This window comes from Pholis gunnellus (assembly GCF_910591455.1).
Source record: "Pholis gunnellus genome assembly, chromosome: 10".
Taxonomy (NCBI): Eukaryota; Metazoa; Chordata; class Actinopteri; order Perciformes; family Pholidae; genus Pholis; species Pholis gunnellus.
In genome coordinates, this window is record NC_136537.1 from 11,330,909 (window position 1) to 11,345,778 (window position 14,870).

The 14,870-nt window shown below is 44.3% G+C and overlaps 1 protein-coding gene across 1 annotated transcript in view; it reads right to left on the reverse strand.

Moving 5' to 3' along the window:
• The window catches only part of atrx (ATRX chromatin remodeler), a 30,052-nt gene that overhangs the window by 12,765 nt on the left and 2,417 nt on the right, over positions 1-14,870 (reverse strand). The window contains exons 6-28 of the mRNA XM_079167332.1: positions 14,687-14,796; positions 14,508-14,575; positions 11,861-14,208; positions 9,904-9,973; positions 9,244-9,401; positions 8,993-9,157; positions 8,755-8,869; positions 8,535-8,643; positions 8,077-8,250; positions 7,138-7,285; positions 6,888-6,997; positions 6,572-6,718; positions 6,297-6,474; positions 4,998-5,135; positions 4,741-4,916; positions 4,535-4,652; positions 2,832-2,962; positions 2,506-2,600; positions 2,231-2,370; positions 1,517-1,667; positions 1,283-1,383; positions 361-469; positions 75-252 (exon numbers count right to left, since the gene is read on the reverse strand). Of these exons, the coding sequence (XP_079023458.1) occupies positions 75-252; positions 361-469; positions 1,283-1,383; positions 1,517-1,667; positions 2,231-2,370; positions 2,506-2,600; positions 2,832-2,962; positions 4,535-4,652; positions 4,741-4,916; positions 4,998-5,135; positions 6,297-6,474; positions 6,572-6,718; positions 6,888-6,997; positions 7,138-7,285; positions 8,077-8,250; positions 8,535-8,643; positions 8,755-8,869; positions 8,993-9,157; positions 9,244-9,401; positions 9,904-9,973; positions 11,861-14,208; positions 14,508-14,575; positions 14,687-14,796 (5,237 nt within the window). The remainder of the gene's footprint in view (positions 1-74; positions 253-360; positions 470-1,282; positions 1,384-1,516; positions 1,668-2,230; positions 2,371-2,505; positions 2,601-2,831; positions 2,963-4,534; positions 4,653-4,740; positions 4,917-4,997; positions 5,136-6,296; positions 6,475-6,571; positions 6,719-6,887; positions 6,998-7,137; positions 7,286-8,076; positions 8,251-8,534; positions 8,644-8,754; positions 8,870-8,992; positions 9,158-9,243; positions 9,402-9,903; positions 9,974-11,860; positions 14,209-14,507; positions 14,576-14,686; positions 14,797-14,870) is intronic.

Genomic DNA, 14,870 nt, shown 5'->3' on the forward strand with positions numbered 1-14,870 from the left:
AAGGAAGAATTAATAAATAAAGCTGTTTTTTCCTTTTCTTTACAGAAAGTACCAAAGCAGGTTGAGAAGCTCACCTGGGCCAGGAACCTGTACACAAAAACGGTCCTAATCTGGCCAAAGCGGTAGACCCTGAAGATACTCTGGATGTCGTAGGAGGGGTTCCAGGAGGCGTCGAAGATGATGACCCTGTTGGCTGCCACCAGGTTGATACCAAGAGAGCCGGCTCGCGTTGAAATCAGGAACAAACGACCTCTGGGAAAAGAGAGCGTAGAGTTAGTGCTTTTAAATGCACGATGAGACCAGTTTCATTTCAAGCATCAGACGTTTGGTAGTTTGGTATTATAAATGAAAGTGTAATACCTTATGTTAGTGGTGTCGTTAAACTCTTCAGCCCACTTCTTCCTGGTGAGAGCGTTGGTGGAGCCGTCCAGACGATAGTAGTCAATGTTCCTGAACCACATGCCATCACCTTCACAGACATATTACAGTTAGGAAATCTTATACGGCTGCTTTACATCTCTTACATATCTACATCTCTGCTTCACAAAACCTTCAAAACCACACGTGTCACCATCAACTTGGCCTTTTCCTTGTCAAAAAGACTCGGTTTGGGTATTAGCAGACAGCGGATAGACGGTTGTGTTGGTTAGAGGCCAGCCGTGTTTAGCTTTCAAGATGGCCAACCCCCCTACCAGCCTTCATAACCAACATGTCAGTATGTTTCCAATTACGGCACTGTGATCTTTTCATTACAAATTACAAACCCTTGAGCAAACATTTTTTTGTAGAATAAAAAGTCAAGGTCTAATCATTTTCAAAATGAAAGTAAAAACAGCTGCTGGAGTTTAATTAGGAACATGACCTTACACCAGCGGCGGTGTGTGTGTGTCTGTGTGTGTTTAAGGGTAATAAGCACACCAGCGTGTACAAAAATACATGTTGCATGAGGTTTCTCTTACAAGTGTGAAACCTGCATCTCCAGATGAAAATACTTCAGCCTTCTCCAAAGCTAATGTTAACGGGTTGCTTTTATATCTCACACGTAGTTGAGTCAGTTCAAAGACGACAGTGTAAAACCACAAAAGTGAACCTTGAGACACAACTGGGCTCCACGAGATCCATAAGTCAGTAGATGGCTTACAATATTGAAAATTGCTGTATGTATTTTAGCACATCAGGAACATTAAAGAGGATCATTCAATGGAGTCGGTTAACATATGGACGGACATTTGGACTGTGTACAATGAGGACTACTTGAATTACAGGCCCTGAAGAAATTCACCTTTGTATGGAGAGACTTTTTCATCATCTTTAGCTCTGCAAGCCAGCTCCAAGAAATCCTCAATGAGGTCCAGAGAGATGAGAGACTGACTGAACACCAACCTGACGACGAAAGAGGACAAAAGACGCACCAGTGTCACTTCACCACAGGTCACTCTGATTAACCCAAACACTGCATAACATAAAAAGGATAAAAAAAGGTTTGTATTTGCGCGTAGAATGCAGACACACTTACACTTTTTCGTCCAATTCCTCTGCCATGCGCAGGATCTCAAACAGGAGCGTCATCTTCCCAGAGTGCTGCAGGATCTCGGCGTCGGCGTCAACGACAAACTCCTTGTGCCAGTCGTGAGTGGGACTACCCGGTGTTGAGCTAGCGGGCTGGGCTGTTTGTGATGCACAGATCAGTTACAGGTTAGTCTTCATGCAGTCAGTATAGTCTCACATCAAGCTTACAATACAGAGCTTTACTATTACATGTTCCTCTGCTATGCTACAGCTGTGCTATGTGCAGATGTTAGTTGCCAAAACAAGAATGTCATTAATAAAATTCTTTGTAATTTCAGTCAAGTTCCTAACACTTGCGGTCTTGATTTTTGTGCATTATTAAATGACATTATAGATGTAATGACAAAAAGGCTTTCTAGAATACTGTGACCGCTAAAGCAGCGCAAAGCCAGAGTTGGTTTTCTTTAGGCCACACTTGAAAGACGTTTGCTTGGATCCAGTGTGTCATTAATGGAAGCGGACCAACTTTTCTTTACAGTTGTACTGAATCACCTTTAACCGGCCAGAGCCACAGAAATTGAATACACATTAAAACATTAGACCGTTTGACAGATTATAAAACTAGACACTGAAGTCTGCATAACATCTGGCTGCCTATGGTCTACGCGTTTAAGAGTAATCATTCTGAGCAGATATTACTGTATGTGTGGAACAAACTTACGTTCTTCTACAATCTCTGGTCTGCTTCGACTCTCTCCGTTTTTGCCCCGAGAGCAGGTGTTCCACTCCTTGATGACCTCCACGTCATCACTGTCAGAGTCATCAGATCCTCTCTTTTTTCCCTTCCCTTGCTTCTTTTTCCTATGAGGAAGGAGGAGCGGTGGAAGAGACGGGGTCAGTGAGAGTAACAGATGCAAGACAGAAGGGCAGTTAAATGAGGTCATCTCTGTCTGAATGTATAACAAAAGGAGAAATGGAAGTGAAATCTTATTTTACTTTTTGGGCTTCTCGTCCTCAGAGGTCATACTCATGGACGATTCTTCCGTTTCTGAAGCGATGAACTCGTCCATGCTGTCCTCGTCAAAGAAACCCTGCAAGAGAGTGCACGTGTGAGTCTGTGCAACGATACGGGTCAACCAAACACAGAGCTGGAGAAATGATGCATATGGGAACATTTCTGCTGCAGCGGCAATAAGCGTGCTGTTCTCGCCTGCTGCACGACCTGTCAGCACTAAGTTTCTATTGTTTTCCCGCTGTGTGTGTTATTCCCAGTTTTTGAGTTAGTGTTTAGTGTGGTTTGGTCTCGTCTGCCCGAGCCCTACCCTGTTTTCTTTACTGATGTAGTCCAGCTGAAGGCACCAGGGATGGGTCCAGATTCTGCTGAGCACCTGGAAATCCTGGAAGAGTTTGGTCCCTGCACGGCCCCGGCCCCCCTCCAAAGCATTCCCCACACCTGCACACAAGGAGAAAAAAAAGAAGAAAAAAAAAAAAAGAGTGTGAGGAGGAAGACGGACGCAGGTTTACATTATGAACTTGACAGCGGGCCCTCAATCTCTTCTAACATTCAGACTTATGTGGAAAATGTAATACAACGAAACATGAACATTGATATCCGAGTGGCAGCTGCTGAAATGTTGATGTTGTGACTGCTCTGTGTGTTGGCCTTCATTGATCCAGGGAGGTCAGAAGTTACGGTAGGTTTACATAAGCAGCAGCAAGAGGAGTGAACAATCATGGCTTCTCCACTCCTGCTGACTGATCGGCGGTCTTGGGTCCAAAAACACCGCTGTGGAGGTCCAGAGCCACAGTCACAACTTCAGCACTTTGCCTTGTGGACAACCTGGCCTAATGAGTCACAGCACAAACCACCAAACCCCTCCCAATCACTCCTCTTCATAAATACCGACTCTCCTGTTCTTTGTTTTCGCGTTTGGTGTAAAACCTCTGGCCCCTTCTCGTTCTAAATTTCTTTCCTTTATGCCCCCACATTCCCCCCTTTTACCCCCCACCCTCTGTTCCCTCTTTCCCAGAGCTCTTCATTAGGGAGACGTGGGAAACTGGGCTTAAAACCTGCCTGCGGCACTCTGCCAGCTGCCACTCTCTCTCACACACACACACACACACACACACACACACACGCGGGCCACATTCTGAGAGGAAAGTCCACTAAACGACTTAACAATGCAGCATGAAAAAGAGAGAGCAGAAAGGCCTTCCATTTATCTCAAACTCTTGTCCGAATAAAGGACAGCCAGTCAAGAGAGCACTTTTAAGAGAAACAAGACTCCTGCAGAAGGATCTAGCCGAGTCCTAGACTACGCATGTTTTCCAGTGGAATTCTCAATTGAATTTTGTTCTAGTCTGAGATTCGGCTAAATTCCTGTCTGGGCAATCAGACTTGACACTGTTAAAGCCCTGCTAGCAGCCCCTAGAGGCCCAGCTGCTCCTAACACCCAAAAAGATCAGAGTAGTTTGAACCAGGCAAGCAAGCGGCAGTGCCCTTCTCAACACCTTTGTTCGCTCGTCCTCGATTCCTTTCCTCGCCTCATGTCCAAGTCCCGCCCATGGGAGATGCGAGCGAAGGAGGCGAGTAGGAGACGGTGGAGCGAGGAGGCGAGGCAACACTAATAATAACAAGGTGAAACGTCATTAAGGATACAGTTAGAACATCGCCTTAATAGGAACTGCAAAAACTGAGGGGCATAAAGTTTAATTGTGTATCTTAAATCACTACAATTTATGAAAACAAAGGGAACAGTTACATTTGTAGTGGTTTGAGAAGATTCCAGCTGAGTGTCAAGCCTTTTCTATTTGCAACAGGTGTACAAGACTTCCACAAAGGATACACTGTTTTTCCTCTCCTACAGCTCCCCTAGCAAGCCTCCTCGCTCCGCGACCTGGAGATCTGAAATCGATTTCCAGGTCTCAAGCCGGAGCAAGGAGCAAGGAGCAAGGAGACGAGGAGTCACAAAATCAGGAAATAAGAGAGGCCCCGTGTTCCTGTCCATACGAGCGTGGTTCTCACCTGTGAAGTGCTCCAGGTAGTACCGGTAGAGTTTACACTGAATCGGAGTCACTCTGATCGACAACACATACTCGTGTTTAGGTGGCAGGAACTTAGTGAGCGCTCTGTAATCTTTCCTCTGTGGGAAGGAGAAAAATATCATTTTTAGGAGGCAGAGAGGGAGGTCAAAGAGAGCAAGAGTCAATTCTTCCAGCCATTTTGTTTACCTGGACACAGCCGGCCAGCATCTCATAGAGGATGTGAGCCCTCTTCTTCATGATCCGGACATCTTGTAGCGTGGAGTCGGCACACTGACCATTCTGAATGGGGTTTATGAAGCGGTTCCTGAACTCCTTAATGGACCCAAGCAAGTTCTCCTTGATGAAGTTCACCATGCAGTGGTCTGGTAAACAGACAAAGATCACAAGTTTTAGATACATTCACATTTTGGTCCGGCATCATCTATATAACCAGGCAGTCTCACATTCAACAAGGTTATTCTGCAGAGGCGTTCCAGTGAGCACAATCCTCCTCCTCGTCCTGATAGAATTCATCGCTTTGGACACAGCAGACGCCTCGTTCTTCAGGATGTGACCTTCATCACAGATCACCATGTCTGGACCTGGAGGGAGTCAAGGAGACAAAAAAAGAAGAGTTCAACACAGCTGGAAGTACAAAAAAAAGAAGATAATTGCTCATTATGAAATCCTACTAGTTGGGCCTAAAACAAAAAGAGAAATGTGATTACTAATCTAGGGAATTTAACTACATTAAACAAAATCATTTTTGTGATACGAGTTTTTACTTTAGCTATGTTTCTTTCAATGGTCATACATACAGGTACATGCATGAAATAACCCATCCTCAGCATTTAGGAACAGCAGGCTGCTGTAAAGCACCAGGGGAGCAACATGTGGCTCAGAGGCTCACCTTATGACACTTCATATGGACAGTAGGATCCGGGGATGGAACCACCAACCTCGCGGTCAAAGGACGACCCGCTCTAACCTCTGAGCGTACGACCATTTATACATCAAAGATATGTTGAAAAAACTGCCGCTTCGATTAATATGATGTGCTTTTTATTGGCTTCATGAAAAATAACAGTGAAAAAGTTGTATTTTTGAGCTTGTAACTGGTGTAACAACAGAGTGATGTCCTTTGGACTTCTTTCACTATCTTTTGAAAGCATTAAATTATCAATTTGAATTTAATGCCAAGATTTTACGCCAATTCTAACGTGGACAAATGATAACAGTCTGAAAACATGGCGCTCCTGAACTGACACACGTGTACCAACAACAATATGAAAGTAATTTCCTCTAGCAAGTGCATGCAGATGAAACAAACATATCAAATGGAGACTAATGTGACCAATGCCACATGAATGTCTAATGGATGCCAGCTGAGAATTTGCAATAAAATTATAACAAAATTCTTTTGAATGCTGACCGGTCCCGTTTTATTTAATCATTACTTTGAAAAACTTTCACAGCTGTCCATCTTTTTTTACTAGCACCACCAATGTTGTGTATCCTGGACCAACAAGCAAGAAGTGTAATAAAAGTAATCTTGGTGAGATTAAAGAAGTGACTGTTCAGACTGAGACCACTGTGCTAAAAAACTGACATTCTGAGACAACAAAAGAAAAAGTGTCACCCATCAGCATTGGAAAAAATGTGATTATATTTGTTTTCCATTCACTCTCATGGAAAAAAACAACCACATACATAAGAGGGATGTTTTAAATGTACGTCTACTTGCAGTTCAAACAGCACTGTACCTGGATCCACCAGCGACTTCTGAAAGATCTCTTTGAGCTTCTTGCTCTTGATGTTCCTGCCCTGCGTCAGGTTTCTGTACATCTCGTAGCCGATGATCATGACGCCTCCCATATCCTGCCATCGCTGGAGGGCACATGCTCGCTCCTGTGGCCTCTTCACTGTGGCCAGCTCAATCACCTGGTAGACACAAGATAGACAGAGAAACCATACATCAGGAGGGAAATAGAAGCACACAAAAAAAACGCTGTCAAATAGTAACAAGGCAGCTCCTTACCTCTAAACTCTCGTCATCCTTCAGTCCTACTTGCCACTTCTCAAACTCGTTGAGCCAATTAAGGACGGTGTTCAGAGGACAAACCACCAGCGCTGTGGTGAACTCGAGCTTCTCACAAAGCAGCAAAGTGTGAAGTAACGTCACCACCTACAGGGCAAAAAACAGAACTACAGTTAAAAGTGGCCAACGGTGTTAAACCACATAGGACCGCAAACACCGATTAACTCATCAGGGTTTAACAGGCTCAAGGTGGCAGATTACATATACAGTTCTTTCATGCACTATCGCAGGTTTAGTGCTGCTCTCTCCTCCATACCTGCAGAGTTTTCCCCAGACCCATGCAATGGGCGAGAATGCAGCCAGAGCCAGAAGACTTCTTGATCTTCCTTACAGATTCACAGCAACAGTCCCACATGAACTGCACCCCTGAAATAAAACACAAAAACAGAGGCGTGGACGTTAGTCCAGAGCATCTCTGTGTTTCACATGCAGGCTGATTCTGGCTAACATGAGGCCCAAGATGTCCATGATAAAAAAAAAATAAAACTTTTGTTTTGTGACCTCACCGTCAACCTGGTGAGGTTTGAGTTTTGTGACGAGGTTCCTGTGCACCTGCACCAGCGGCTCCTTGGTCTCTTCTTGCTCATCCAGCACCAGTTTGGTGGTGATGGGACAGGAACAGGGTACATGGGAAGACTCCTTCACCACAATCACCTGAATAAGGATAAGCAACAGAGAGAGCGGCGTCACACACACACAACAGGTTCATTTCAAAAGCAAAGTCAATCAAATATTACCTAAAAGAAAAATATATTTTACAACTTTTCAATAAGCGTTTTCCATATCCAGGGATACGCAATTTTATCATATAACTCTTCTTCAAGTGTCTCATAATAGCACCTTTCATCATTCTAATACCAACGCCTTACACAACAGACTTGGTTTTTAAATGATTCATATTAAATGTAATTGTTCAAAGCCTCATGCAGGTATGTTAACAGTGTAATTAGTGCAAGCAAACTAATACTATAATAGCACTAGTAGTACCACTATTATACACAAAAGTTAACAGCAAACGGGTCATTGTATTTTTACGAAATTTATCTTAAAATGTAGGGTTTACGACATGTTTAATAAAGCTTTAAGAAAAAAGCAGCACCATTTACCACAGTTAATAGATTATTGTTAAGACCTTCTGTCACCTAGTAGGGCTGCCTGCTAATCGGACTTTCTACCTGTCTGGGGAAACATCTCCTTCAAAGAAGGCAGGTTTATCGCCAAAAACTCAATTTTAGGAGACATCATTTAAACATGTCATGATAGCATTATAATTCACATTTGTCCAATACTCAAATTACTGAGTAGAGCTTGAACACATCCTCATGCAAGTCAATACAACCTGTTAACGTTAGCCGTTAGCTCCGTTATAAGCAGGACTGTGGTAGGAGAGCCTGTGCTGTCAACAGACAACGTGTCTGTGTTTCAGAATAACAGTTCAGTTTTACCTCTCGAAGTTTCTCCCTGAGTGCCTCTCTCTCCGCTATACGTTTCCTCCTGTCCTCCTCTTCTTTCAGCGCATCTCTCGTCTCCGTCCGCAGCTTGTCGTCCTTCAGGATTTTGCGGATCTTTTTGCGTTGTTTGTGGTCCTCATCATCCTCATCACCGTCTTCCTTTCCACTCTGTGGAAATAAGCATGAAATTCAGCCCTCTGATCTCCAGCCCTCAGGAAAAAAATAATTTCCTGCCTCTGATCAGGAGCCCAGCAGCCCCATGATTAAGCTGTGCCCTCAATATTCCTCACAACACACTCCAGGGGTAAGTTCAAATCACATTTTATGCGTCGTGCATGACTTGACTAGTAAAAGTCATGTGGATCCATTTCGTCCACCTGGCAAATCCTGCTGTAGAAAAGAAGAAACTTTGGGGCAGTTCAAGACCACAGAGTGCTCTGCATTTCAAACACCTTCTCAGTGCTGGAAGAGGAATCCTGAACTTTGATCCTGCGTCGCTTCTTCTTCTTCTGCTGCTGCTTGTAACTTCTCTGTTTTGCTTCATCCTTCTTCTTGGCAGCTCTACAGAACCACAAAGCAGAATCCATTCAAGCAAGAGCAGCAGGAGATCAATCCAGATCGGGTGGCAGTAATACGTTACTATTGATTGGTTGAAGTTCTCCCTCTTCTCACCTGGTCTTTCGACGTTTCCCTTCGTTCTCTGATTCGCTGAGCTCCTCGCTTACCCCCGACTCTTCACTGGACTCTGACTTCTCAAAGTCAGAGTCTGAAGAGTCATCGCTGCGAACTGAGGGACAGACAAACAAAAAGACAAAGAAACAAAAGTCACTCTCCCGGTATCAGAGTTCAGGATATCTGTGCTTGTGTTGTTGGACATGACACACGGGGAAAATGAAAGATTCTGAAATACCTTTCTGCCCCGACTTCTTCTTGCCCCCCTTCTTCTTGTCTTTACCGGCAGCTTTCTCCTCTCCCGATTCACCCTCGCTCAGCGAGAGTTTATGACGAAGCAATTTGTGGCGTCCTCCACGCTTCTTCACTTCAACTTCAGAACTGGAGGCTTCTGAATCCTCGTCTTCAAAGAGAGAAACCAACAGTTTGAGATGCAGCACAATAAAAGAGGCTCATTTATATCAGGTATGTCTAGTTCTGGTAAACTACCTTGTTGCTCTTCATCTTCATCATAATCGTCATCATCTTCCTTTTTAGCTTTCTTGGAGGATTTGTCATCCTTATCGGCTCCTTCATTATCAGATGAGCTCTCTGCTCCAGAAGAATAGTTGGATTTTATTTGGGCGAGAAGCATTTTCTTTGCAATCCTTCAGGAGAAATGGAAAGAAAGTCAGACAAACAGAAATAATAAGGAGGTTCACACCAATCACATCAAATGTGCTTCTAGAACGTTAACTTGATGAACATAGAGACTCACATTGTAAATGATTCCTTTCTTGAATCAAGTGACTTCTAAACAAATAATGAATTGTCTTTGATGAAACTATGACTGAAAACTCACACGTAAATGCATAAAGAAAGAAAAGGCTCTTCTGCACTTTACTATTACGTCACAGGAATGTGTTATCAAGTTCTGCTTGGAGCTACTCAGCACTACCTTCACACTGCGCGCGGTGAGTCAAGTATTGCAATAGGCCGTCAGAGCTGAGCTACTATATTAGATTAAACAGCTCAACCCGATAGGCTTTTCAAAGCCTTACATTTCCTACAACACCCAGTAAAAAAATAAAACTTTCACTGTCGACCTTGCATGATGTAGACATGCCCCCTGATTGCCTTCATCTTTGCAATTTGTTGTTTTGCAAGTACCTGTTTTCAGGATCGTCATCATCGTCGTCACAATCCTGAGAGACCCTCTCTTTATCATCCTCTTCGTCTCCTATACAACAAAATAGCACACGGGCTGTTAAAGGACGGAATCATTTGACACTTTGACTAATGCTTAGTTCACACTACACGACTGTAGCTCTGACTTCCTGTGAACATGTGCGCCAATGACAACATCAACAGGCATGACTAGGAGCATGGTCTCACATGAGGAGTCACAGCTCAACTCTCATCCCGTTGGTCTTTTGACATTACAGTACTATGTTAACACTCACAGATCTGTTGGGTCTCTCTCAGACAAAGAATACACATCTTGGGGGCTGGTTTGAATGTCCCTGTACATTTCTCACAAGATTAGCTTAGTTTAGCCCGTTGTTTCCTGTAACCCTGTACATAATCTCACTCTGGTCAGAGAGAAATCTACAGCTTCGTTCTAAACTTTGGTTTTCCACTGTGCAGTGCAAAAAAAATGTCTATGAACCAACCATAGAATTCATATTTCTTTCTTTTACACAAGACTCTAGGAAGTTACTTAATACACAACATATGAGATGTTCAGAGTAATTGTATGCTAAGCTAACTGCCTGCTGGCTCCAGATACACACAGTGCCTTGCATAAGTATTCACCCCCCTTGGACCCTTCTACATTTTGTGATGGTACAACCACAGATTAAAATGTATTGAATTGGGATTTTATGTAATGGACCAGCACAAAATAGTCCATTTAAAAGTGGGGTGGAATACTAGATGGATTTCAAAATTATGAACAAATAAAAATTGGAAAAGTGTTGAGAGCATATGTATGCCATAGATTCTCAATTGGATTTGGGTCTGGGCTTTGACTGGGCCATTTTAAGACATGAACATGCTTTGATCTAAACCATTCCATTGTAGCTCTGGCTGTATGTTCGGGGTCATTGTCCTGCTGGAAGATGAACCTCCGCATCAGTCTCAAGTCTTTCACAGAATGCATCAGATTTTCTTCAAGGATTGCCCTGTATTTGGCTACATCCATCTTTTCCTCAATTCTGACCTTCTTCCACACGTTTGCTGCCTCTCCCAAAATTCTTATGGTTCACTTTCAACAACGGCTTCTTTTTTTTTTTGCCACTCTTCCATAAAGGCCAGATTTGTGGAGTACACGACTAATAGTTGTCCTGTGGACAGATTCTCCCACCTCCGCTGTGGATCTTTGCAGCTCCTCCAGAGTTACCGTTGGCCTCTTGGTTGCTCCTCTGATTCTTTTTCTCCTTGTCTGGCTTGTCAGTTTTGGTGGACGGCCTTCTCTTAGTAGGTTTGCGGTTGTGCCATATTATTTCCATTTTCTGATGATGGATTCTATGGTGCTCCATTCAAAGTGTGGGATGTTTTTTTTATAACCTAACCCTGCTTCATACTTTTCCACAACATTATCCCTGAGCTCCTTGGTCTTCATGATGCTGTTTGATCAGTAATGCTCTCTAACAAACTGAGGCCTTCACAGAACCGGTGTATTTATGCCGAGATTAAATCATACCCTATTTACTAATTATGTGACTTGGGAAGGCAATTGGTCGCACCAGATCTTTGTTAGGGGTTTCACAGTAAAGGGGGTGAATACATATGCACTCAACACTTTTCAGACTTATTTGTAAAAAATTTTGAAATCCATGTAATATTTCCCCCCCACTTCCAAATGATGGACTATTTTGTGTTGGTCCATTATATAAAATCACAATGAAGTAAATGTTAATCTGTGGTTATACCATGACAAAATGTATAAAAGTCCAAGGGGGGTGAATACTTATGCAAGGCACTGTATTTACCTACAGACATGAGAATGTTCTTCTCATCTAACTCTCGGCAAGAAGGACAATGAGCGTAGTTCCCAGAACGTTTAACTTACAACTACGTAACTCATGGACGCTGAGGAACACTAAACTCTTCTAGAAAGAATTACCCGAGGACTGATGGAAAGGTCCACTTCCTCCAACCACGTTATCCTCCACAATGGGCTTGATCTTTTGCTCGTCGCTGTCCTCTCCGGAATCACCTTCAGCCTGCTCCTCTTCTTCCTCCTCCTCCGCCTCACTAGAGGACATCTGCAGCTTGGAGGCTGCTTTGGGGCTCCTTCCCTTGCGCTTCATTTCGTAAGATCGTTTCCGCTTGGCTGCCTTCCTCTCAGGTGAACTTTTTTCTTCTTCTTTGGCTTCATCCTGCTTCTTTACACGGCTAGATCTCCTCTTCGCTGTGGTCGATTTACTCTTAGTCTCCTTCTCCTGGTCAGAGTCAGAGTTGGTCGAGTCGGAGCCATTCCTTTTCTTATTCTTGGACGTCTTTTTACTTTTGTTCCCCAAGTCTGAATCGGAGCTTTCAGACTTCCTTTTGCGTTTGGACGCTTTGTCTGTATCTTGTGTGGATGTGTTTTTGAGTTTGAATAAACACTTTTTAGCACTTGTGCTTCCCTGCTCCTCATCTGTGCTGTGGCCTGCTGCCGCTTTCTCCAGCAGTATGTTAGGAATTTCATCAGAGTCAGAATCCATTGTCTTCATCTCTGAATCCTTGGTCTCCTTCACATTCTCTTTGTTGTGGTTACTGGATTTCTTGGAGGATTTGGCCTTGCCCTTACCATCTTCCTCTGACTCGGAGGATTCTTCCTTGCCCTTATTCTCAGCCTGCTTCCTCAGGGGAGTGGTCTTCAATCTACTAGAGCGACGGCTGGGTGGTGGGCTGGCAGTCCTATCTGCTGCTGCTTTAGCAGCATCGCCTTTCTCCTTCTCACGAACTTCTTCACACTTTTTTTGCGTCTCTCCAGCCTTTTCTTTGTTTTTGGAGGACCTTGAACCACGTGTCGTCACGACTGGCACAGGAGTCAGTTTGACGATGAGGTTCTTCACCTTGGGCTGGGGAGGTTGAGAGTCTTTTGACTTTCCATTTGACGTTTTAACAGCGCCTGTGACCAAATCGGTGTCGGACTGTGAGAGCATGGTGGAATCTGCAAGACTCTCCACCATCTGAAAAAGCTCTTCGGGAACCGAAGGAGGCACAGACATAATGTCGTGATCTAGAGACATTTCACCAGCGGACACTAGCCCATCGTCACATACTTCAGTTTTAATTGTCTTTTTGGTTACATCAGTTTCTGTTTGGTTGTCTTTCATTTTAGTATCATCCGACACTTCCTGCTCATTATGCTGCGCCATGTCTGCCTCCGCCGCTGCGTGGTCAGCCTCCTCCGCCGCCGCCTCCTCCACCGCAGCGTGGTCAGCGTCCTCCGCCTGGTCAGCCTCCTCCGCCACCTCCTCAGCCTGGTCAGCCTCCTCCACCTCCTCAGCCTCAGCATGGTCAGCCTCCTCCACCTCCTCAGCCTGGTCAGCCTCCTCAGCAGCCGCAGTGTGGTCAGCTTCCTCAGCCGCAGTGTGGTCAGCTTCCTCCACCTCCACCGCAGCGTGGTCAGCCTCCTCCACCACAGCGTGGTCAGCCTCCTCATCTTCCTCCGCTTCTAAGTCATTAGCCTCCTCCACTGCTATGTCGGGAACCTCCTCCGCCGCTACATCGGCTTCCTCCATCGCTACGTCGTTGGCCGTCTCCTCCGCTGCTAGGTCGCCAGCCTTCTTCGCTGCTAGGTCGTCAGCCACCTCCGCTGCATCAGTCATATTATCCATGTGGTCGTTTTCTACAGGAGACACAACATAAGTGCTCTTTCTCACAGTATGTTGCCCTTCGTTACCATTCTGCAACTCCATGTTTTTGAATTCAGGCCCCAAAGCCGCCTCCAAAGCACTGTGGGCTTTTTTCAAATCAGCAAGCACGGCCCTGAAGGCTTTCAAATGCCGATACCTGATAGACTTATCTCCCTGCTCCTCAGCTGCCTGTTGGATGAACTGGATGAATGTATTGTTCAGACCAGTTGTAGTTTCAACAAGCTTTTTTGCTTTCTTTATGAGTTCTTTGGGCACCTGCAGTTTTTTGTAGGAGAATGTCATGGTCCCTGAGCCTTCGGTGTGTTCTTTCCCATTGACAATGGCTTTGTGCTCTTTGACTGCTTTGTTCTTGTGTCTCTTGCTCTCGCGTTCCTCGCTCTTGTCTGGTTTTCGTTCCTTGAGTTCTTGTTTTTCCATGATGCTGTGGCATTTGGAGACCAGATCCTGGAGGGGCTCTGACCGGCAGACATAGCAGTGCCACTTTGAGTTCTCATCAGTAATGACAGACAGCTCCTTCCTGCCCAGATTGCGCAGGATGCACTTCTTGCAGAAGGCATTGTTGCAGTAATCACAGCAGATGAGCTTGCCACCTTCAGCACACCACCTGGGTAGGAACAGTTCAACAAAGTTTAGGGCATAAAGCAATTGAGGTTTTCACATATATTAGCGTTTCCTAAATTATTGGCACTTGGATAAGGACTAAGCCAAAACATATGTATAAAATGTCAAACGCTTTGAACACAACAAAAAACAAGCTTACGTGTGAATTCCATGTCAAACTAAAATCATCATGGTCGCCTAATGCGATGTCATGTTCTTTAGAGATCCCGAGCCCACCCAACAATGTCAGTCTTCATATCTTATTACTTTAGCTTAACAAATAAAATGTGTAAAATGCCTTACCTGCACTGCTCATCCATCCCATCAGAGTCCCTGTTGATGTCATCACTTGTGTAATACTTGTAGCATGACTAGAGGGAGAGGAAATAATTCAGTCAGACATCCAGAATGGAAAGACCGAAAAATATCAGTGTGGATCTTGCCTATAAAAATAGTTGGAAAGTATATTTGAACTTTCCTACCTTGCAAATGAGTACTTTGAGAGCAGGATGCTCGTACACAGAGTTGCGCTGAAAGTGGGTTACTTGTTTACCACAGGCAGTGCAGTTTATCTTCTTCTGCAGGGTATCATCTGTGATGAGGAGGAAAAAAGAAATCAATAATTGACAATTTCTTCATTTCTCTACTTTCAGGCTATCCAGGCCA